Genomic DNA, 24,328 nt, shown 5'->3' with positions numbered 1-24,328 from the left:
TGGCGGGTGACTGGCACTGGGCAGGGCTGGGTGAGCTTCCGGAGGGCGGGGTCACACCTGCCGTGCGGAGCCCAGGTGCGCCTGATGAGCCATCGCTTGGGAGACTCCGCAGTCCTGTGATGAGCGGCGGCGGCGGCGGGAACAACACCTGGACTCTTGCTGGTGCCTCGTAACAGTGCCCGCAGCAAGAGCACGCGGGGTAGACAGGGCGCCCACGGCGAAGAGAGGCGCCAGCCCTGAGGCCGCAGGCGCGCCAGGCCTGGCAACGCCAGCGGGCGCCACGCGGCTCTGCAGGCGGAGAGACTGCGCGTCCCCAGCTGAGGCCGAGGCGTCGCTGGGCTTCCCTCCTTTCGAGGCCCGTGATGGAGTCGCTCCACTCGGCTGGTTCGCTCTGACACACCTGGATTGCAGAAGGAATAGGGGCAGACATTCAAGCCGCATCAGAATCACAGCGAGTTCAAGTCCGCGTTCTGACGGGGATCAGCCCTGGGCGGGTCGCTCAGCGGCTGCTGGTGGCAGTCCTCCCTCTACAGAGCAGACTTGAGGAGCCGCCCGCTGCCCGGAGCCGTGCGAGGGCGGCCCAGAGGTGAAGGGCTTGGCGTGTGCGTGTGTGCAGAGTGGGCGCGGCCAGTGCGGCTCTTTCTCAGGACTGGTGAAGACACAGCGCGCTGCGTGCACGGCAAGGGCAGCCGCTGGGCGACAGAGCTGGGGTGACCCACAGCACCCCTGTAAGGCAGGAGTCTGGACTCTTGCTTTAAAGAGTGGGGAAACTGAGCCTCAGAACAGCTTTGGAACACACGCGAGGCCACGCAGCTGTGGACAGCGGGCTCTGACAGGAGCCAGGCCTGCTGGTCCCCAAGTTCTCCCCCCTTTAAAATGTTATGGGGGGCATGGCTTTACACATGGGACACTGGAGCAAGGGCATGACAGGGCGGCCAGGGCAAGGAGGCAGAGGCCAAACCCGGCCGCAGCCCCACCTCCTGGCCCTGGGCGTCCACACCCACTCCGCAGGCACCGCAGGGTCCTGGCCGGCCTGTGCCAGCTCCCGACGTGGCGGGAGGACTTCCCAGGGACCTCAAGGCCCAGGCTCCTCTCAGGAACTCAGGAGGCTTCACTGTGTCACCAACACCCCTTCCCCGGGGCACCGGCAAGCCCCACAAAGTAACACAGACCCAAGACAGTGGATTTGGGGCCTCAGTTACAGAGTCGCTGAAACTTACTAAAATGCACATGGACGCGCAGGAGGGAAGCGAGAAGGAATGCCGGTTCCCGAGACGGAAACGGACAGTGTGGGTCGTGGGCTCGCTGCAAAGGCACGTGCCAGGCTGCTGTCGCCTGGGACCCAGCCGAATCCTCCAGGCTTTCTGACGGAGCCCTGTCACAGCTGAGGGAAACTAAGGCTCACCCAGGTGCCTGGCTGCAGGCAGGGTGGGAGCCCAGGTCTGGCTGGCTCCACGGCTGGAGGCCATGGCCCGAGTTTCCTGGCCTCACTGTTAGGAGATTGGCCTGGTCTCTGCAGAGAGAGGAGGCCGAGGCTGGACTCTGTCCTGCAGGCCTCCCGCCCCCCGCATCCCACCCTCTGACCCCAGAGCAGACAGAGGTCCTTCCTTGACTGCCCAGGCCTGGAAGATGAAGGGGGAGCCCTGCCCCGTCCTCCGGCCTGCCCCTGGCACCGCCTGAGGCCCGGCACCCTGGAGCCAGAAAAACTGTGTGCTGGGCACACTTGGCACCTCCCACGTGGGGCCGGTGCTCGGCATTCCCTCCACCCGGAATGGCCTCTGTCTTCCTCTAGCCACAGACCCCCACAGTCCCCAATGCTGGCCAGATGCCATGCAGCTGTGTCCAGCAAGGAACCAGGAACCCCTCCAGATACCTCACGCGGAGGGAATTTAACAGAGGGAATTAATTGCTCACAAGGCATTGGAAGGGCCAGAGGAGCAAAGGGGAAGGGAGGAGCACCTCAGAAGTGGCCAAGGACAGCAGATGCCACCCTGGGGCTGGAGGAGGGAGGGAACAGTGTGGTCCCTGCTCAGGACCTCTGGCCTCTATTTGTCCTGCTTGGCCTGGCTCACCTGTCCTGAGCCAGGTGACACTTGGAACCCAGCCACTCTTGGCCTCCAGGGGACGGCGGCTGCCGTGGAGTTGGTGTCCTGGAAGGCACCTGCCGGGGATCAGGCAGGGCCACCACCCAGCGCTGCCGTCTCAGGGCTGTCACACCTGCTCTCTGAGCCCCAGCGCAGGGAGACAAAGTGAGGTCTCCCATCCACTGCCAGGTTCCTGGTGGAGACCCTACAACAAAAGACAGTACCGAGAGAAAAGCATAGCAAATTAATTTGATAGCAGTTTTACGTGGCCCAGGAGCCTTCAGAAATGAAGACCCAAGAAGGAAGGTTGTGTACTTTTCTGCGTGGGTTTGAGGGAGAGGGGACAGTTTCGCAGGCGTGTGATTGGAGGACACGGGGGTGTGATCTGATGGGAATAAACTGGGGGCAGCTTCGTGAGGACGTTCGTTCAGGTTCTTCCGGCCTCCCTGGGTGACATTCCTTCCCTCCAGGGGTGGGACAGGACACTGGTCACATGAGGGTCTCCAAGGGGAAGGAGGGAGGTGGTCAGAGGGCCCTTCCTAGGACTTGGGCCTGCTTCAGGGAGGAAGGGGAAGGTGCTTCTGCTGCTCCTCCATTTCTAAGATGTCATAATTTGGTGGCGCTTCCTGCAGCCCTCCCTAACTCCTGATTTGGAGATGGAGTTATGAAGCCCCGCCCGGCACAGCGGGGCCGGGTGTGCACAGATGAGCCCGCCAGAGCCGCTCCTCCCAGGTCTGGGGCACAGACCCAGGGCCCTCTCACCCTCCCGGCCCCACCCGCTCCTCCTAGGGCCCATCCGCCTCCCTGAGCAGGCCTGTCCCTGCGCCTGTCCTCCTCTGCGCCGTGCTGCTGTCCTTGGCGGGGCCCAGGCCTGGCCTCCTCAGGGCTCCCTGAGACACCTGTCTGGCCACACCCTTTCACACACCCTCCTCCTCCGTCCTCCCAAACGCCCCAGCTGCCCCCACAGGTATTGTGAAGCCCCTGCTGTGTGTCAAAGGCTCAGACACCTCCTCTGGGAGGACCCTAGATTTCACCCTGGAGAACCGCTGGCCGGGGGCGGGAGTGGCTCTCCCGCCCAGGCCTCCCCGGCGTGGGCCTGCACCCCACAGTGAGCACAGGCCTGTGCTGTGCCGTGCAGGCTGGCCGCCCCAGGGAGGTCAGCACAGCGGGGACACCCACTCTTGGCAGCGGCTCCGTCCCGAAGGTGCCACTGAACCTTTGCTTCTCTCTTTTCTGTCCTGCAGCTCTATGCGTCATCTGACTTGGGGAAGAAATGGACGCTTCTGCAGGAGCGAGTGACCAAAGACCACGTGTTCTGGTGAGAGCACTCCCCACCGGGCCCCCGGAGCTGGCGAGGGCAAGGTCAGCCCGAGGGCCAGCGGCTCCCTGTTGCTCCTCAGGCCACCAGCCCGGGTCCCACCTCCTGCTGCCTTGTCGCCTGCCCCTCACCCTCCTCATCCAGGGACCTCCAGAGCTGTTCTTTCTGCTGCACTTGGGCGGTATCAGAAATGGTGACGAGTCCGGGCATTGGTGTCCCTTAGGCCGTGTTTGTACCTGACCCAGCTGTGTGGTTTTCCACGGCCAGTATTCTCTCCTGCAGCCTCCGTTTCCTCCTCAGCTGGAAGAGGTGCTGATGTGCACAAGCGCGGCATGGTGCCTGGCGCACAGTGGGCCCACTCCTCCTCACCTCCCTCCCCCCACCCAGCCCCGGGCCCAGCCCCTGACTAGCTGCCCCTCCCGCCTTGGTGATGCCTGGGCTCCCCTCCCACTGCCCATCTGTCACCCTGCTGGGCCTGTGGGGTGCCCCAGACATGCCCCCCAGCCCACTGAGCAGCCAAGCCAAGGAAAGGGATGAATGCAGGTGGGGTGGGGGCTCCCAGCCCAGCAAAGGCAAGCCAGGTCCTGAGTCCAGACCAGCCGGTGTTGGCTCCTCACTTCTGTCTCGTGGGCGGCATTCTAGTCTCATTGCACCACCCAGGAAACTGAAGTTTCCTCAAGCAGAGTTTGCTGGAAGCATAGGTGAGGCTCGTGGAGGAAGAGCCTTGCCGAGGTCCCAGGCTGCAGGACGGGAGCTGGGAGCCTAGTGCGGCTGGCCCCGAGCCCACGTTCGCGCACCCCCAGCTGCGGCCAGGGCTGAACTGCCTTTCGGGATGCACCCCGTCACATGCGTGCTCTGCCCACCGCATCCATCTTTCTTGTGCATGCACACACACTCATACACACATAAACACACACATGCACACACATGCCTGCCCATTCCTGCCCCTTCTCTTCCTTGTCTCATCTGTGCAACAAACTATTACACAGGCCCCTGGGCCAGCCTCAGCCTTGTCTCTCCAGCAGAGAAGCACCATGGAAGGGCCCCCCCCCCGCCCCCCGCGACACACACAACTTCAAGCCAAGCGCAGCCAGGGACTTGTTCCTGACATCCCGCAGGCTAAGCGAATCTTTGTCTCTCCTCTGGAATGTTGACCTGTGCATGTGCCCTTTGCTCATGGGGACGTGTGATGGCTGTGTCTCCACGGGCTGCCCGCGGGAGGGTCCAGTTCCTTCCTCGGAAACCAGAGTGCTGCCATCAATCACTGGCCTGGTCACTGCTGTCAACTGCCAGGAGCCAGAGCTACCCAGCAAGGGCACGCTGGGGCCCCGAGGGCTCCCGGGAGGTGGGATTTCCGAGCCCTGGCAGAGCTCTGCGTCCAGCCCCAGCCCAGCCATGCTCTCAGAGATCTCTTCAGCCAGAGAGAAACCGGCCCGCAGATGCTAAAAGGGAAATTGGCCGTAATTCAAACATGTCATTGGTTCAGGCAAATCAAATTATTTCTTCCCCAAGTTTCTCAAATTGCCCAGAGCTGTTGTGCGTGAGAGATAGTCATGCCAGGCGCGGCCGCTTGGCCCTGGGATCTCTCCTGGGACGTGGTGACAGCCGCGGTGGCGGGGCCTGTTGTAAGCAGTGAATAGCGCTGTTTTGACAGCGCTTCCAAAGAGCTCTTTGTCCTTGGACTGACGGCAGGAGTTGCCACAGCCCGTGTTCTGTCTGAATCCTGGGCTCATTAACGTTCTGCGAAGCCAAACAACCGGCGCGCATTAGACGGCTTGAGGGCGGGCGGTGGCGGCCCGAGGTGCTCTGCTGCCCCCGGCCACGTGGGCTCTTGCCCACCACCTCCCCTTAGTCTGTCCACAGCCTGGGACAAAATCCTAACAGTGGCCCCAGAGCTGCCGCGTTCTGAACGCTACCCGTCCCCAGGCGGTGGGCGGAGAGTCTGAACCCATTGTCCCGTGGAATCCCGTCCAGCCCGCGCACATCTGCCCCTCACGTCACGGGGGGAAACTGAGGCTTGGAGCAGCTGGGGCGCCGCTGTAGGTCGCGCTGCCCTCAGCAGTAGCCCTGGGCAGCGGCTCGCGTCTGGCAGTGCCCAGTGGCCCCGCCTGCAGTCCAGCTGCTGCCGTCGCCTGGGGCTCCTTCATCCCTCAGCCCCCAGCCCCGCTCACCATGGACAGCCTGCGCCTCCTCTCCGCCAGCCCGTGCCGCCAGGGGCGCACGTGAGGCCAGGGCCTTCCTCAGGAGAAGGAGGGGCCTTCCGCCCCCCCTTGGGACCCCGTCTCTGAGGGTCACCAGGCTGCCCTCTGCACGAGCTGGGGCGAAAGGCGGTCTCCGCACCCCAGAGCTCCTCATGCTCTCCGGGCTGCCCGCCTGGGGCCATCGTGGACCCGTCATTTCTAAACGCTGCTCCAGAGCCGGGCCAGGTCACCTTTGGAGGCCTCAGCAAACAGGAAGGCGTTCGTGTCGGCAGGTGTCGTTTCCTGCAGGGCTCCGGGCTCTGAGGGCAGCTCACGGGTCTGCCGGGGCTCCGGCCGGGTGCTGGGCTGGGGCCTCCTGTACTGCCGTGCCCACCAGAGCCTTCGCAGGCCCCTGCGACAGGGCGCGGGCGCGTGGTCAGTGGACGTTTGTGGGCGAACGGCGAGGGGCGAGCGAGTGGCGAGTGAATGAGCGGACGGGTGAGTGGGCGAATGAGCCAGCGAGCGGCGAGCTGGGGCACAGGCCAGGCATCTTTAGCCCACTTGCGGACGATGGGTTGTCAGGCTGAAACTCCATCTGCCCGGCTGGGCCTCCTGGTAAAGGGAACAGTGTCTGTCTGTATTCAGAAGAGAGACATGTCAAGCGGGAGCCCTCCCTTCCAAGGCCTCACAAACGGTCCATTCACAAAAGCCTAAATCGGCACTTCACCTTGAGGTTGAGAGCTGTTTCCCGAGAGCGAGCGACCGATGCCGGCGTCCAGGGTTTGGAATGCCAGCGGACTTCGGGAGCTGGCTCGCGCCACGCTGTGCATCTGTGTCGCGCAGACCCACTTACGGGTTTCCCCCGTCCCTCTGGCTTCACCTGGGGCCACCTGGTAGACCAGGTCCCTGAAGGAGGTGAAGCGAGTGGGGGCTGGGCGCCAAGCAGGCGGGAGAGACACCGAGACTGTCAGAGAGAGGGCAGGGCCAGGGCGGGCACGCCGCCCGACGTCTCAGCAGCCTGCACACGGCCACAAGGAGGCTCCCAGCGCTCAGTGGCCGGTGCCCGGGCAGTGACTTCCTCGTCCATGAGAGGGCTGCTCTAGTGGGCGGTCAGTGGTTTTCAGCGGGCACCTGGGCTGGAAGGTACATGGCAGCAGACATGCGGCCGTCGCAGCCGTGCGCCCAGGCAGTCTTGTCAAGAGGAGGCTAAGCAGAGGGACACGCTCAGCAAAGACAGTGGCAGGCAGACACATGCATGCAGTGACATCCGGGAGCTGGTGCTTGGTGTGGGAAACCCCGGCCCTGGTCCTCGCCAGGGTTCCTTTCGTTCCAACAATACGCACTCCCCCTCTGTGTGCCAGGCGGGTGCTGGGTACAGTGCCAAAGTTGGGTGCCATCCCTGCCCTCCCTGGAGGGCCAGCCACGGAGCTATGACCCTAGCACACGTCCTCTGTCCCATTCTTCTCAGGCCTCATTGCAGCCACTCCACAGGCTCGGACCCTCAGAAACCCTGTGCCACAGGTGTTTTGTGCCATCCCAGGGCTATGGGACCTGGGCCCAGAGAGTGTAGTGACCACTCACGCTCTCATGGCAAAGGGACGACAGGGCTGAAAAGGGGCCTCTGCCAGCCTCTCTCAAGTCAGGCTCCTCCCTGGTGTCCCCACGCAGCCCCTGACTGCAGGACACTCAGCTGGTTTGTCATGACATGCTCAGTGCCAATAAGGTGGACACACAGCTTCAGCTCAGATAGGCCAGTGTCTCTGAAGGTGCTTTGTGAAGTGTTGGCGCAGTGCTGATGGAGTTGTCATAAGTGCCACTCAGGTCCCCAGCACGATGGGGCGGTCCTACTCCATGACTTGCTATGGGGCCTATATCTGCGTAGCCTTGAGGACACAGGGGTGAATGAGGCAGGATGGTCTGGGCCCTTTGTCATCAGCCCAGGCCACAGCAGGAGGGATGGTTAGAGAGCCACTCTGAGCACCCTGCCAGAGGACCACCTTGTGTGCCTCAAGATCATGTCCACCTGTCCCCAGGTGAGCCTTTCCAAGAGCATGGCATTAAATGCCACCTACATTCCAGGCATTAGTGTCCAATGTCTGCTTGGTCCCTCAGGGTATGTGCCGGGGAGCCTGGTGGAAATGCTGGATCCCCCAAACCTGCTCCCCAGTCCTCCTCTTCCCCCTACTCAGGCCGAACACCAGGAGGGAGGCAGGCAGGGAGGGAGGAGGGAACCTTGAGGTTTCTGTGGGACACAGACAAATGCCTGCAGTGTTCTGAGCTTCAGCCCTTCCATCTCCGAGGTGGAGGTTCCATGCCCCAAAGTCCCGTGGGGAAATAAGCAATGACTGTGAAGTGCTCAGTTCACTGTGCTGCACGTGGCTGGTGTTCAAAGAATGGTTGTCCTTTCACCTTCCTCCCTTCCTCTTTATGTCTTATTCATGCATTCAAAAGCATGTGATAAACTCCTTTTATGTGTCATGCGTGCATTCCCTGGTCAGGAAGAGTATAGCCTCTCAAAGAACTGGTTTCCATCCACTCTTGCAGGAAGATCTGTTCTCACTCTGTTCGGATGGGAAAGAACCTCCTCCTGTCCCAGCCTTGTCCCCTGCCTGTGCACGAGACGCTGCTCAGCAACAGCCCCTGCCTCCTGTGCACTGACACAGCCCGCATGGCTTCTTGCCAACCTGAGTCCTAAAGAGTTTGTGCCTGGGAGAAATGTTAACAGACCTTTTTCCAGACTGTGAGATGATGGAGGGCAGGGACCTGGCAAGTGCATCTCTATATATCCAGCCCCAGCCCTGGACCAGCTCATAGTAGGTGCTCAGTAAATGATTGGATGGCTGCTCAGTAAATGATGGGTGGATGTTCATGCATAGATGAATGAATGGATGCATGCATGGGTGGGTGGATGGATAGATGGAGGACGGATGCATGGGTGGCTGGATGGATAGATGGAGGACAGATGCATGGGTGGCTGGATGGATAGATGGAGGACAGATGCATGGGTGGCTGGATGGATAGATGGAGGACGGATGCATGGGTGGCTGGATGGATAGATGGAGGACGGATGCATGGGTGGGTGGATGGATAGATGGAGGACGGATGCATGGGTGGCTGGATGGATAGATGGAGGACGGATGCATGGGTGGCTGGATGGATAGATGGAGGACGGATGCATGGGTGGGTGGATGGATAGATGGAGGACGGATGCATGGGTGGGTGGATGGATAGATGGAGGACGGATGCATGGGTGGCTGGATGGATAGATGGAGGACGGATGCATGGGTGGCTGGATGGATAGATGGAGGACGGATGCATGGGTGGGTGGATGGATAGATGGAGGACGGATGCATGGGTGGCTGGATGGATAGATGGAGGACAGATGCATGGGTGGCTGGATGGATAGATGGAGGACGGATGCATGGGTGGGTGGATGGATAGATGGAGGACGGATGCATGGGTGGGTGGATGGATAGATGGAGGACGGATGCATGGGTGGGTGGATGGATAGATGGAGGACGGATGCATGGGTGGGTGGATGGATAGATGGAGGACGGATGCATGGGTGGCTGGATGGATAGATGGAGGACAGATGCATGGGTGGCTGGATGGATAGATGGAGGATGGATGCATGGGTGGGTGGATGGATAGATGGAGGACGGATGCATGGGTGGGTGGATGGATAGATGGAGGACGGATGCATGGGTGGCTGGATGGATAGATGGAGGACGGATGCATGGGTGGGTGGATGGATAGATGGAGGACGGATGCATGGGTGGCTGGATGGATAGATGGAGGATGGATGCATGGGTGGGTGGATGGATAGATGGAGGACGGATGCATGGGTGGCTGGATGGATAGATGGAGGACGGATGCATGGGTGGGTGGATGGATAGATGGAGGACGGATGCATGGGTGGCTGGATGGATAGATGGAGGACGGATGCATGGGTGGGTGGATGGATAGATGGAGGACGGATGCATGGGTGGGTGGATGGATAGATGGAGGATGGATGCATGGGTGGCTGGATGGATAGATGGAGGATGGATGCATGGGTGGGAGGATGGATAGATGCATGGATGGATGGATGAGTCATGCAGGCATACATGGATGAATGGATGGATTCATGGATGGATAGATGCATAGATGGATGAATTCATGGATAGACGCATGGGTGGATGGATGCAAGAGTCATGCATGTATTCATGGATGGATGGATGATGGATGCATGGATTGCTGGATGTATGGATGGATGGCTGAATGGATGCATGAATGTATGGATGAATGGATGTATACATGGATGGATGCATTCATGGATGGATGGATGCATACATGCATAAATGCATGGGTGGACAAACATATGGATGGATAGTCAGATGGGACATGTGGTGGACAGGTCGTTGTTTCATATGGCCTCCCTGGAAGCCTGTGCTCTCCTGAAGGGCAGAGGCTATGTCTTGTTCATCTCTGAGCCCTCAACCCCTGACTCCTAGTGAGTGCTCTGTAGATTTTATTACACACACAGGGCAGGTTGACAGGGGCATGGCCTAGCACAGGTGGGTGGAGTGCCGGCATGGGCAGTTATGCTGACGGAGTGACTGGATGGAATGTGTGGGTCACCCCCGCTGGCGAGGCTTTCAGACTCGTTAACCCTGAGCCGTGGCCTCTGCCCTGCCATTGCTGCTCTCGAGTGCTGGGAGGAGGGGCCAGCATCTGCCATCTACATCCAAGGCAGAGGTGGTGCCAGGGCAACTACTGGAGCTGCCAGGGGAGAGTGTCCAAGAAGGTGAGAGGGGTTTCCACCTCCGCCGGCCCCACGTGGGTGGCCAGCCTGTGAGAGTGCAGGGGAGAGCCTGGGACAAAGCAGGCAGGGCAGGTGAGGACTCCACTGAGACCCTAGGCTGAGAGCAGGACACCAGGACACAGCCGTCCCTGTCCACTGTCCCTTCACTGCATTATTGTCATGCACCACGCCGTGCACAGCCCGGAAACAGCCTGTGTGATGAAAGCACGTTGGCGTGGGAACCGCAGGACGTGGGCTGTGCGTCTTCGGTGTCAGCTGTGTGCCCTGGGCGTGTGCTCACCTCTCTGAGCCTTGGCATCCTCATGTCAAGTGGGTGAAACAAACCACTTGGAGTTACTCTGCACTAAGTGAGATGAGGCGACTAGAGCACCTAGGATGGCCCCTGCCCCTGTGCTCTTGCCACCGTAGCTGTTGCGTGGGTTTAGGTGACGTGCCGTGTGCAGGAGAGACTCCTCGGACTTGGCCCTGCAGCCAGGCTTCCTGCCGCCGAGTGGCTCGCCCAGCAGGACAGCACCAAGGAGGAGAGGAGTCAGGCAGGGGTGGAGAGTACAGCCCCTCGTCCTAACACAGGTGCCCCAGGGCAGCCACTGTGTCCCCTCTCTCTGTGTCCCCAGGGCCCACTTTGCTCTTGGAGGTGTCTGTGGAGCTCAGCCAGCTGGCAAAGCTACCGCCTCTGTCCCCGCCTCTCCAAGGCTCGGGGCTCGCCTGCTCAGAGGCAGGTCTCGGAGGACACAAGCATTAGGGCCTCGGCATGAGGGGTCTGCAGGGAGCTGTGTCTCCGCCCTGCGCCACGAGCTTTGCTGCCTCCGCAAGTCACAGGACCCGCGCCCGTGAAATGCAAGGAGGACGCCTGCTCAGCGTGCTCGCCCGGCCCCGGCGGGGACAGCCCTGCTCCCGCTGGCAGTGCCGCGAGAGGGGGTGCTCTCCTCTCCCAGGGCCGTAGCCCCAGGAGCACTTAGCAAGTCCTGGGGGCAGCATGGAGCTCTTGGTGAGGGACGGCCAAGAGCAGAACCTTCTGGAAGTGCTGAACTGGGCGTGTTGGCTGAGCAATGGGGATGGGCAGAGCAGCGGCGCAGGGCGGGGCCGGCTCACATCCCGGGTCAGCCACTCGTGGCCGTGCAACTTTGGGCCGGTCACCGTGCACCTGCATGTCTCCTGCACTGATTTTCCATGATCAAAAACAAACACAAGATGTGCAAGTCTTTTATGAAGGAGAAAGTCTTTTATAAACAGTACTGCGGCCAGAAGAATGCCAGCCGCTCCCGGGCTCCTGCAGGGCAGAACCAGAGGGTCCAACTGCCCCGGGAGCAGGTGGGCTCTCGAGGAGGCAGGGTCTCCTGGCTCCCAGAGCAGGACTGGCCACGTGGCCACCTGGGGTTCAGGGAGCTGCCGCAGGAAGGGCGTGGCGACTCCATTGCCGGGACCAATGTCAATCTTCTTTTCCAGGGCTGTGTCTGGGGTGGACGCCGACCCTGACTTGGTCCACATGGAGGCCCAGGACCCCAGTGGAGGTGAGCCCTGTGTCCTGGAGTCCCCTCGGCCCAGCGCAGCTCGGCCATGCTGTGTTCAATCGTGCGTCCTCCGCGGCTTGCCCTGCACGGCTGACCCCACTGTGTTGCGATGTGGCATAATTGCAAATGTGCTTGTTTCCAGTCGGGGATATTGAAGTCAGGGGCTCTGCTCCAGCGGACAAGTCTATTAAGAGGGCGATTCGTTCTGCCCCCGAGCATCCACTGAGTGCTTCCCGCGCTCCAGCCCCACCGGCTTGCGGGGCGCTGAGCGGGCGAGGGAGGGACAGGGCCTGGGCACACTGACCTGGCCGGCCTCGTGCCCCAGAGAGCCCAGGTCCTGCACGCTGGGGGGACGGAAGGTGCAGTGATGAGTGGGGGTGTCAGAGCCCCCTGCACAGGTCCTCTGTGTCGCCAGCCCCTGCCAGGAAGTGTCTGTCCCATGAGAAGAGAAGTGCTGGCGTCAGCTCCCAGCCCCGGACAACCACGGGATCGCGACAACCCGCTCCTGTTGGGCCACGCCCTGGCCAGCCCAGCCTGGGGATCCCGCCGGCATGCCGTCTGGCTGAGCGAGTGGCACAGCACTGGGGCCTGTGGTCCCTGCACCGGGCCCTCTGCTCCTCTCCTCTGGCCATTCCCCAAGCTCACCTTGCACCTCTCGTACCTGCTGGGGGTGCTCCCCATCTCCCCATCCCGGTCCTTTCCCACCACCCTTGCCTGCCCTGCCCCCTCCTCCGGGTCCCCCAGCATGCTCCCCTGGGCTGGGGCTCCTGTAGCGTCACCCGGTGTCCCTCATGGGGCTCCTGTAGTGTCCCCCCGGTGTCCCTCATGGGGCTCCTGTAGTGTCCCCCCGTGTCCCTCATGGGGCTCTTGTAGTGTCCCCCCGTGTCCCTCATGGGGCTCCTGTAGTGTCCCCCCGTGTCCCTCATGGGGCTCCTGTAGTGTCCCCCCGGTGTCCCTCATGGGGCTCCTGTAGTGTCCCCCCAGTGTCCCTCATGGGGCTCCTGTAGTGTCCCCCCGGTGTCCCTCATGGGGCTCCTGTAGTGTCCCCCCAGTGTCCCTCATGGGGTTCCTGTAGTGTCCCCCCGTGTCCCTCATGGGGCTCCTGTAGTGTCCCCCCAGTGTCCCTCATGGGGCTCCTGTAGTGTCCCCCCCGGTGTCCCTCATGGGGCTCCTGTAGTGTCCCCCCGGTGTCCCTCATGGGGCTCCTGTAGTGTCCCCCCGTGTCCCTCATGGGGCTCCTGTAGTGTCCCCCCGGTGTCCCTCATGGGGCTCCTGTAGTGTCCCCCCGTGTCCCTCATGGGGCTCCTGTGGTGTCCCCCCGTGTCCCTCATGGGGCTCCTGTAGTGTCCCCCAGTGTCCCTCATGGGGGCCTGTAGTGTCCCCCCAGTGTCCCTCATGGGGCTCCTGTAGTGTCCCACCGTGTCCCTCATGGGGCTCCTGTAGTGTCCCCCAGTGTCCCTCATGGGGCTCCTGTAGCGTCACCCAGTGTCCCTCATGGGGCTCCTGTAGTGTCCCCCCGTGTCCCTCATGGGGCTCCTGTAGCGTCACCCAGTGTCCCTCATGGGGCTCCTGTAGCGTCATCCAGTGTCCCTCATGGGGCTCCTGTAGTGTCCCCCCGGTGTCCCTCATGGGGCTCCTGTAGTGTCCCCCCGTGTCCCTCATGGGGCTCCTGTAGTGTCCCCCCGGTGTCCCTCATGGGGCTCCTGTAGTGTCCCCCCCGTGTCCCTCATGGGGCTCCTGTAGTGTCCCCCGGTGTCCCTCATGGGGCTCCTGTAGTGTCCCCCAGTGTCCCTCATGGGGGCCTGTAGTGTCCCCCCAGTGTCCCTCATGGGGCTCCTGTAGTGTCCCCCCGTGTCCCTCATGGGGCTCCTGTAGTGTCCCCCAGTGTCCCTCATGGGGCTCCTGTAGCGTCACCCAGTGTCCCTCATGGGGCTCCTGTAGTGTCCCCCCGTGTCCCTCATGGGGCTCCTGTAGCGTCACCCAGTGTCCCTCATGGGGCTCCTGTAGCGTCATCCAGTGTCCCTCATGGGGCTCCTGTAGTGTTCCCCCAGTGTCCCTCATGGGGCTCCTGTAGTGTCCCCCCGTGTCCCTCATGGGGCTCCTGTAGTGTCCCCCAGTGTCCCTCATGGGGCTCCTGTAGCGTCACCCGGTGTCCCTCATGGGGCTCCTGTAGTGTCCCCCCAGTGTCCCTCATGGGGCTCCTGTAGCGTCACCCAGTGTCCCTCATGGGGCTCCTGTAGTGTCCCCCCGTGTCCCTCATGGGGCTCCTGTAGTGTCCCCCCGGTGTCCCTCATGGGGCTCCTGTAGTGTCCCCCCGTGTCCCTCATGGGGCTCCTGTAGTGTCCCCCAGTGTCCCTCATGGGGCTCCTGTAGCGTCACCCAGTGTCCCTCATGGGGCTCCTGTAGTGTCCCCCCGTGTCCCTCATGGGGCTCCTGTAGTGTCCCCCCCGTGTCCCTCATGGGGCTCCTGTAGTGTCCCCCCCGTGTCCCTCATGGGGCTCCTGTAGTGTCCCCCCGGTGTCCCTCATGGGTCTCCTGTAGTGTCCCCCCAGTGTCCCTCATGGGGCTCCTGTAGTGTCCCCCCAGTGTCCCTCATGGGGCTCCTGTAGTGTCCCCCCAGTGTCCCTCATGGGGCTCCTGTAGTGTCCCCCCGTGTCCCTCATGGGGCTCCTGTAGTGTCCCCCAGTGTCCCTCATGGGGCTCCTGTAGCGTCACCCAGTGTCCCTCATGGGGCTCCTGTAGTGTCCCCCCAGTGTCCCTCATGGGGCTCCTGTAGCGTCACCCAGTGTCCCTCATGGGGCTCCTGTAGTGTTCCCCCCGTGTCCCTCATGGGGCTCCTGTAGTGTCCCCCCGGTGTCCCTCATGGGGCTCCTGTAGTGTCCCCCCAGTGTCCCTCATGGGGCTCCTGTAGTGTCCCCCCAGTGTCCCTCATGGGGCTCCTGTAGTGTCCCCCCGTGTCCCTCATGGGGCTCCTGTAGTGTCCCCCAGTGTCCCTCATGGGGCTCCTGTAGCGTCACCCAGTGTCCCTCATGGGGCTCCTGTAGTGTCCCCCAGTGTCCCTCATGGGGCTCCTGTAGTGTCCCCCCAGTGTCCCTCATGGGGCTCCTGTAGTGTCCCCCCGGTGTCCCTCATGGGGCTCCTGTAGTGTCCCCCCGGTGTCCCTCATGGGGCTCCTGTAGTGTCCCCCCAGTGTCCCTCATGGGGCTCCTGTAGTGTCCCCCCAGTGTCCCTCATGGGGCTCCTGTAGTGTCCCCCCGTGTCCCTCATGGGGCTCCTGTAGTGTCCCCCCGGTGTCCCTCATGGGGCTCCTGTAGCGTCACCCAGTGTCCCTCATGGGGCTCCTGTAGTGTCCCCCCAGTGTCCCTCATGGGGCTCCTGTAGCGTCACCCAGTGTCCCTCATGGGGCTCCTGTAGTGTCCCCCCGTGTCCCTCATGGGGCTCCTGTAGTGTCCCCCCAGTGTCCCTCATGGGGCTCCTGTAGTGTCCCCCCCGTGTCCCTCATGGGGCTCCTGTAGTGTCCCCCCGTGTCCCTCATGGGGCTCCTGTAGTGTCCCCCCGGTGTCCCTCATGGGGCTCCTGTAGTGTCCCCCCGTGTCCCTCATGGGGCTCCTGTAGTGTCCCCCCAGTGTCCCTCATGGGGCTCCTGTAGTGTCCCCCCCGTGTCCCTCATGGGGCTCCTGTAGTGTCCCCCAGTGTCCCTCATGGGGCTCCTGTAGTGTCCCCCGGTGTCCCTCATGGGGCTCCTGTAGTGTCCCCCCAGTGTCCCTCATGGGGCTCCTGTAGTGTCCCCCCCGTGTCCCTCATGGGGCTCCTGTAGTGTCCCCCCGGTGTCCCTCATGGGGCTCCTGTAGTGTCCCCCCGTGTCCCTCATGGGGCTCCTGTAGTGTCCCCCAGTGTCCCTCATGGGGCTCCTGTAGCGTCACCCAGTGTCCCTCATGGGGCTCCTGTAGTGTCCCCCCAGTGTCCCTCATGGGGCTCCTGTAGTGTCCCCCCAGTGTCCCTCATGGGGCTCCTGTAGTGTCCCCCCGTGTCCCTCATGGGGCTCCTGTAGTGTCCCCCAGTGTCCCTCATGGGGCTCCTGTAGCGTCACCCAGTGTCCCTCATGGGGCTCCTGTAGTGTCCCCCCAGTGTCCCTCATGGGGCTCCTGTAGCGTCACCCAGTGTCCCTCATGGGGCTCCTGTAGTGTCCCCCCGTGTCCCTCATGGGGCTCCTGTAGTGTCCCCCCAGTGTCCCTCATGGGGCTCCTGTAGTGTCCCCCCAGTGTCCCTCATGGGGCTCCTGTAGTGTCCCCCCGTGTCCCTCATGGGGCTCCTGTAGTGTCCCCCCAGTGTCCCTCATGGGGCTCCTGTAGTGTCACCCCGGTGTCCCTCATGGGGCTCCTGTAGTGTCCCCCCAGTGTCCCTCATGGGGCTCCTGTAGTGTCCCCCCGTGTCCCTCATGGGGCTCCTGTAGCGTCATCCAGTGTCCCTCATGGGGCTCCTGTAGTGTCCCCCCAGTGTCCCTCATGGGGCTCCTGTAGTGTCCCCCAGTGTCCCTCATGGGGCTCCTGTAGTGTCCCCCCGGTGTCCCTCATGGGGCTCCTGTAGTGTCCCCCTGGTGTCCCTCATGGGGCTCCTGTAGCGTCACCCAGTGTCCCTCATGGGGCTCCTGTAGCGTCATCCAGTGTCCCTCATGGGGCTCCTGTAGTGTCCCCCCAGTGTCCCTCATGGGGCTCCTGTAGCGTCACCCAGTGTCCCTCATGGGGCTCCTGTAGTGTCCCCCCACTGTCCCTCATGGGGCTCCTGTAGTGTCCCCCCGTGTCCCTCATGGGGCTCCTGTAGTGTCCCCCCAGTGTCCCTCATGGGGCTCCTGTAGTGTCCCCCCGGTGTCCCTCATGGGGCTCCTGTAGTGTCCCCCCGGTGTCCCTCATGGGGCTCCTGTAGTGTCCCCCCAGTGTCCCTCATGGGGCTCCTGTAGTGTCCCCCCAGTGTCCCTCATGGGGCTCCTGTAGTGTCCCCCCGGTGTCCCTCATGGGGCTCCTGTAGTGTCCCCCCGGTGTCCCTCATGGGGCTCCTGTAGCGTCACCCAGTGTCCCTCATGGGGCTCCTGTAGTGTCCCCCCGGTGTCCCTCATGGGGCTCCTGTAGTGTCCCCCCAGTGTCCCTCATGGGGCTCCTGTAGCGTCACCCAGTGTCCCTCATGGGGCTCCTGTAGTGTCCCCCCGGTGTCCCTCATGGGGCTCCTGTAGTGTCCCCCCGGTGTCCCTCATGGGGATTCCTGTAGTGTCCCCCCGGTGTCCCTCATGGGGCTCCTGTAGTGTCCCCCCGGTGTCCCTCATGGGGCTCCTGTAGCGTCACCCAGTGTCCCTCATGGGGCTCCTGTAGTGTCCCCCCAGTGTCCCTCATGGGGCTCCTGTAGTGTCCCCCAGTGTCCCTCATGGGGCTCCTGTAGTGTCCCCCCAGTGTCCCTCATGGGGCTCCTGTAGTGTCCCCCCAGTGTCCCTCATGGGGCTCCTGTAGTGTCCCCCCGTGTCCCTCATGGGGCTCCTGTAGTGTCCCCCAGTGTCCCTCATGGGGCTCCTGTAGCGTCACCCAGTGTCCCTCATGGGGCTCCTGTAGTGTCCCCCCAGTGTCCCTCATGGGGCTCCTGTAGTGTCACCCCGGTGTCCCTCATGGGGCTCCTGTAGTGTCCCCGCAGTGTCCCTCATGGGGCTCCTGTAGTGTCCCCCCGTGTCCCTCATGGGGCTCCTGTAGCGTCACCCAGTGTCCCTCATGGGGCTCCTGTACTGTCCCCCTGGTGTCCCTCATGGGGCTCCTGTAGTGTCCCCCCAGTGTCCCTCATGGGGCTCCTGTAGTGTCCCCCCAGTGTCCCTCATGGGGCTCCTGTAGCGTCACCCAGTGTCCCTCATGGGGCTCCTGTAGTGTCCCCCCGGTGTCCCTCATGGGGCTCCTGTAGTGTCCCCCCGGTGTCCCTCATGGGGCTCCTGTAGTGTCCCCCCAGTGTCTCTCATGGGGCTCCTGTAGCGTCACCCAGTGTCCCTCATGGGGCTCCTGTAGTGTCCCCCCGGTGTCCCTCATGGGGCTCCTGTAGTGTCCCCCCGGTGTCCCTCATGGGGCTCCTGTAGCGTCACCCAGTGTCCCTCATGGGGCTCCTGTAGTGTCCCCCCAGTGTCCCTCATGGGGCTCCTGTAGTGTCCCCCCAGTGTCCCTCATGGGGCTCCTGTAGTGTCCCCCGGTGTCCCTCATGGGGCTCCTATAGTGTCCCCCCGGTGTCCCTCATGGGGCTCCTGTAGTGTCCCCCAGTGTCCCTCATGGGGCTCCTGTAGTGTCCCCCGGTGTCCCTCATGGGGCTCCTGTAGTGTCCCCCCGGTGTCCCTCATGGGGCTCCTGTAGTGTCCCCTGGTATCCCTCATGGGGCTCCTGTAGTGTCCCCCCGGTGTCCCTCATGGGGTTCCTGTAGTGTCCCCCGGTGTCCCTCATGGGGCTCCTGTAGTGTCCCCCCGTGTCCCTCATGGGGCTCCTGTAGTGTCCCCCGGTGTCCCTCATGGGGTTCCTGTAGTGTCCCCCCAGTGTCCCTCATGGGGCTCCTGTAGTGTCCCCCGGTGTCCCTCATGGGGCTCCTGTAGTGTCCCCCCGTGTCCCTCATGGGGCTCCTGTAGTGTGGTGTCCCTCATGGGGTTCCTGTAGTGTCCCCCCGGTGTCCCTCATGGGGCTCCTGTAGTGTCCCCCCAGTGTCCCTCATGGGGCTCCTGTAGTGTCCCCCTGGTGTCCCTCATGGGGTTCCTGTACTGTCCCCCCCGTGTCCCTCATGGGGCTCCTGTAGTGTCCCCCAGTGTCCCTCATGGGGCTCCTGTAGTGTCACCCACTGTCCCTCATGGGGCTCCTGTAGTGTCCCCCCGGTGTCCCTCATGGGGCTCCTGTAGTGTCCCCCCCGTGTCCCTCATGGGGCTCCTGTAGTGTCCCCCAGTGTCCCTCATGGGGCTCCTGTAGTGTCACCCAGTGTCCCTCATGGGGCTCCTGTAGTGTCCCCCCACTGTCCCTCATGGGGCTCCTGTAGTGTCCCCCCACTGTCCCTCATGGGGCTCCTGTAGTGTCCCCCCGTGTCCCTCATGGGGCTCCTGTAGTGTCCCCCCGTGTCCCTCATGGGGCTCCTGTAGTGTCCCCCCACTGTCCCTCATGGGGCTCCTGTAGTGTCCCCCCGTGTCCCTCATGGGGCTCCTGTAGTGTCCCCCCACTGTCCCTCATGGGGCTCCTGTAGTGTCCCCCCGTGTCCCTCATGGGGCTCCTGTAGTGTCCCCCCAGTGTCCATCATGGGGTTCCTGTAGTGTCCCCCCAGTGTCCCTCATGGGGCTCCTGTAGTGTCCCCCCAGTGTCCCTCATGGGGTTCCTGTAGTGTCCCCCCGTGTCCCTCATGGGGCTCCTGTAGTGTCCCCCCACTGTCCCTCATGGGGCTCCTGTAGTGTCCCCCCCACTGTCCCTCATGGGGCTCCTGTAGTGTCCCCCCCGTGTCCCTCATGGGGCTCCTGTAGTGTCCCCCTGGTGTCCCTCATGGGGTTCCTGTACTGTCCCCCTGGTGTCCCTCATGGGGCTCCTGTAGTGTCCCCCCCGTGTCCCTCATGGGGCTCCTGTAGTGTCCCCCGGTGTCCCTCATGGGGTTCCTGTAGTGTCCCCCCAGTGTCCCTCATGGGGCTCCTGTAGTGTCACCCAGTGTCCCTCATGGGGCTCCTGTAGTGTCCCCCCGTGTCCCTCATGGGGCTCCTGTAGTGTCCCCCCGTGTCCCTCATGGGGCTCCTGTAGTGTCCCCCCGTGTCCCTCATGGGGCTCCTGTAGTGTCCCCCCGTGTCCCTCATGGGGCTCCTGTAGTGTCCCCCCACTGTCCCTCATGGGGCTCCTGTAGTGTCCCCCCGTGTCCCTCATGGGGCTCCTGTAGTGTCCCCCCGTGTCCCTCATGGGGCTCCTGTAGTGTCCCCCCACTGTCCCTCATGGGGCTCCTGTAGTGTCCCCCAGTGTCCCTCATGGGGCTCCTGTAGTGTCCCCCCGGTGTCCCTCATGGGGCTCCTGTAGTGTCCCCCCGTGTCCCTCATGGGTCTCCTGTAGTGTCCCCCCAGTGTCCCTCATGGGGCTCCTGTAGTGTCCCCCCCGTGTCCCTCATGGGGCTCCTGTAGTGTCCCCCCGGTGTCCCTCATGGGGCTCCTGTAGTGTCCCCCCCGTGTCCCTCATGGGGCTCCTGTAGTGTCCCCCAGTGTCCCTCATGGGGCTCCTGTAGTGTCACCCGGTGTCCCTCATGGGGCTCCTGTAGTGTCCCCCCGTGTCCCTCATGGGGCTCCTGTAGTGTCACCCGGTGTCCCTCATGGGGCTCCTGTAGTGTCACCCGGTGTCCCTCATGGGGCTCCTGTAGTGTCCCCCCGGTGTCCCTCATGGGGCTCCTGTAGTGTCCCCCCGGTGTCCCTCATGGGGCTCCTGTAGTGTCCCCCCGGTGTCCCTCATGGGGCTCCTGTAGTGTCCCCCAGTGTCCCTCATGGGGCTCCTGTAGTGTCCCCCCAGTGTCCCCCCAGTTGCATTCGGGTGCGTGTGTTCCTGGCCCCTAAGCCCCTGCCTCTAACCCCTCTCCACGCTGCCCAGCCACCCTGGGCCATGGTCAAGACACACCCCAAAGGCGCTGTGGCTCGGTGTCCTTCCCTTGGCCCCTTTGGTCCCTGTGGCTAAACCCTTGTCCTGGCTCACAAGCTGGGCAGAAGAGCTTCCTCCAGGCCCGAGGGCTCCTGCCCCGCTGCGTCAACCTGCCGGAGCACCCAGGCCCTGGGGAAACAGAGCACATGGAGTAAACACAGCCGCTGTCTGGCAGCGCACGCATTTGGCTTTGCTTGGCTATAAATATCCGGGAAAGGGCAGAAGCATTTGCTTAAATTTAGGGGGAAAGAAGCATTTGAGTCTCACCGTCTCTACCCTGCTCAGGTGTGGGGGACTCCAGGAGGGTGGAGGAGCCGGGCTGTGTCGGGCACCGTGAGCTGCCCGCTCTGGCCCTCCCTGGGGAGGCGGCCCGCGCCACTGCCCCACCACCCACCAGGTCTGCAGGGCTCGCCTCCGCGTGCACCTGGCCCAGAGCGGGCCCGTGGCAGCTGGTGTCATCCCGGGTGTCGTCCCGGGCCAGCCCTTTAACATCCAAACCCACAAACAGAGGCCCCTTCTCAGCTGGAGTCTGGATGTCCCCTGCAGGTTTTCGGTATGTCACCTGCCACATCCACAACTGCTCCAAGGAGACACTGACGGCCCTGTTCGCAGGCCCCATTGACCATGGCTCCCTGGCCGTGCAGGACGACTACATCTTCTTTAAGGTAAAGTTGCTTCCGGGGCTTTGGAAACTGGCGATAGGCGGCGTGGCGGCTGAGCGCCGGGCGGAGCGGAATCACCCGGAAAGGGGATGAGAAAACCGCTGCTTTACTTTCAAGTGCGGCTTAGCGGTACCCAGTTCCCGGCTGTGACGGGCTGCGGGCACTCCCCGAGGCCCCCACACGCCGGCACCGAGGCTCAGGGACACAGCCCGCTCTGCCGCCCTCCCTCTGCCCACCAGGGGCCTCCCCACCGCTCGGGGGCCCGAGCCTAAGCCCATTTGGCCCCCCTTGGCTTCTTTGGTGACTTTGGGACTGATGAGGCCAATCCTGGTCATTGCCTCGGCCGCCTGGCACTGGTGTCCACACCCCAGTTACTAGGGCCTGCTGCCCGTGCCTCCCCTGCCTCCAGGCCACAAGCGGACCACCCTCGACACCCAGGTGGGCCGAGCTAATTCAGAAACTCTAGTAAACAATTGGTCATATGGCTTCTTGATCACCTCCATGGATAGGGAGCTCACCCCTTCCAAAACAGCCTGGCCTTCTCCTGGACTGCTCAAGCCAGTAGGACATTCTGGCCCCACCACTGAGTCTGTCTCCCCTGACTCCCAGCTGTCGGTCCCTGCTCTGCTCTCCAGGACCGGAGACACAGCTCCAAAGTCTCCCACCGAGAAAGCCCCGCGAGGGCAGCTGCTGGGTGCCCACTCCCTGGAAGGCCCCCCATGCTCCCAGCCTCCTCCCTGCCCCGTCTCGGCAACACTTCCTCCCCCGCAGCCCTCTCCACGCCGGGCGTGCGCCGAGCTAGGGCCGGAACAGCAGGGGCATCCGGCCTGCGCTGGAGCCAGCCAGACCGAGGCTCGGCCAGCGCCCGCCCTGCCCTCCAGCCCTGCCGTGTGCACGCCATCTGCTGGCACCCCGCCCCCCGTCCGTGCTGCTGCCTGTGCCGGCGGTGCCTGCGCCCTGTCTCCACTGCCCCATCCCCACTCCTTCTCCAAGACCCAGTCACTCACCGCCTCCTCCAGGAAGTCTTCCCTGAACTCTGCCTCCACTGTGGGGCCACGGCTGCCTGCTCGGAGCATCCTGGGCCAGGGCCTTCCCCGTCATAGCCTAGGCCCCACTGTGTCATTCTGTGTGGCTTACTCCCGTTGTTCCTGTGCCAGACACAGGCAAACCGAGGCAGGGCTCCAGGTCCACGCCTATTCTCCCAGTGGCCAGCGTTGTGTCTCTGCAAATCCTCGCTGAGCTCTGGAGCAAAGATGGCGTCAGCTTCCTTGGGGACCACGTCTCTGCTGAGCAGTCTCTGAGCTTCACGTGCTCTGGCCCGCCAGGGTCCCTGGCCTCAGAAGCCAGAGCGCACCTGTGCCGAGCAGGTGGCCCTCCCTCTGCGGCGAGGAGGGCGTGCACTCTGGGGAACCTGCGTCTGGGGGGTCAGTGCCCGCTGGTTGGGCGTGGCCAGGGGAGGGGACGGGGGCTGGAGGAAGCCGCTGGGCTCTGGGCGGTGCCGTCGGGAGGCGGGTCCTGCCGCACCTGGGTCAGTCTTACGGAGAGGGAGGGGCGTGGGGGGGCTAAGGCCACCTCGCTCGTCTCAGCCGGACGGGGCGTCTGGTCACCTGGGGCTTGGGCCGCGTTCACGTCTGGTCTGTGTTCAGACACGGTTGCGCAGAGGTCTCCATTTTGTCTCCCTCTGCCACGTCACAGAGTGGCCTTGTCTGGTGCTAGGTGACAGGTGACAGGCGACATTGTCCGTGAACTGGAGAAGGCCAGGCCCAGCGGCGCGCCGCGGCTCTAGCAGGGCAAGGTCCAGTGCGCAGCGTGCAGGGCGCCCTGGCCGCCGGGCCACGGCTGCGGCTCTCTCAACAACTGCACGGAAAGGCTGCCCCAGCCCCCCGCGGCCCCGCCCGCCCCTCCCGCCCCGGTCCCGCAGCCTGGGGAGCCCGTGCTGCGGTGGACAAGCCGCAGCTGCAGCCCCAGCCCCCGCACCGCGGAAGTGCGCCCAGCACGCGGGGACCGGCGGGGGCTTGCTGGCGGCCCAGCAGCCTGCAGCCTCCTCTGTTCTGTGCAGCAGGTCCCTGTGGCCTCCGATTCTGGGACCCTCTGTGGGCCTGCCCTGAAGGGCACTTCTGTCTCCGGGAGCAGAGGCCTGGCTCTGGGGCTGCCCTGCCGTGCCCGCCTAGGGCGCAGATACCCGCGTCACCCCATCCACGCTCCTGGCCACGGCGACAGCACGTCTCTCAAGCCCCCTCTGTGACAGATGCCCACAGACGACCTCACTCACAGAATTTCATGTGTTCGCAGCGGCCCATTTTACTGCAGAGAAAACTGAGGCTAAGAAAAGCAAATTGCCCTGCCAGTGACACAGCCGGCCAGTGACAGCACTGGGGGTGGGGCCCTCCAGCCTCCCCCCCTCACTGGCGGTTCCCCTCCCTGAGGCCAGCCGCCCCCAGAGGGGTGAGACGGCGCCCTGCTCCTCTCTGCGTGCCCTCGAATCTGAGCAGGCGGCCCTCAGGCACCTTCCAGCAGAGGCAGCCCGCGTCTCAAGTGTCTTCAGTCTGCCCTGGCAGAAGGAGCACTGGCGCGGGAGTCAGCAGAGAACTCAGCCCCTCCTCCGACGAGCGGGCGCCCGGGGCAAGCCTGGAGCCTACTACACGCAGTAGTAAGACGGAGTCGCAGGAAACTGCCCCGCCGGGGCCTCCGCCTCCTCCCTCCCTTTGGCTGCCCCTGCCCCTTCCCTTGCCCTGTCCTCTTCTCCTCGTTCCCTGGAAAGCAGAGGCCTCTCTTCTCCTGCCTCTTCTGCTGTGACACCAGGAGACAAGTTTCTTGAGCTCTGTGCCTCAGTTTCCTCTGTTCATTATGGGATCAAACGAGCTGCCCAGGGTAAAGCACCCCGAATGGTGCAGCCGTGCAGCAGCCCTCAGGAAGTGTTCGTCTGGCTTTGCATGTCATGGTTTGGTGGTCACCTTTTGTGACTTGAGCTTATCTTTGGCCTGTTTCCTCCACCCGGCGACTCACCAAAGCACCCTTTTTAACAGGAGATCTGGGAAACAGATCTTTCTCCATCTTATTCCATAACTTGGATGCAGGGGAACAAGGAACTGAGAGAGCATGGGGAAAGAGGTTAATTCTA

General features: G+C 63.2%; 1 protein-coding gene across 2 annotated transcripts in view; it reads left to right on the top strand.

Annotated features, from left to right (window-relative positions):
- The window catches only part of SORCS2 (sortilin related VPS10 domain containing receptor 2), a 516,842-nt gene that overhangs the window by 428,681 nt on the left and 63,833 nt on the right, over nucleotides 1-24,328 (top strand). For both annotated transcript variants that reach the window (XM_075992934.1, XM_020282017.2), the window contains exons 5-7: nucleotides 3,329-3,402; nucleotides 11,833-11,897; nucleotides 21,092-21,210. In XM_075992934.1, coding sequence (XP_075849049.1) covers nucleotides 3,329-3,402; nucleotides 11,833-11,897; nucleotides 21,092-21,210 — 258 coding nt within the window. The remainder of the gene's footprint in view (nucleotides 1-3,328; nucleotides 3,403-11,832; nucleotides 11,898-21,091; nucleotides 21,211-24,328) is intronic.

The sequence above is a fragment of the Microcebus murinus genome, chromosome 16 (genome assembly GCF_040939455.1).
Source record: "Microcebus murinus isolate Inina chromosome 16, M.murinus_Inina_mat1.0, whole genome shotgun sequence".
Taxonomy (NCBI): Eukaryota; Metazoa; Chordata; class Mammalia; order Primates; family Cheirogaleidae; genus Microcebus; species Microcebus murinus.
The sequence above is the reverse complement of the archived record's forward strand: the minus strand, read 5'-3'. Positions and strand labels throughout refer to the sequence as shown.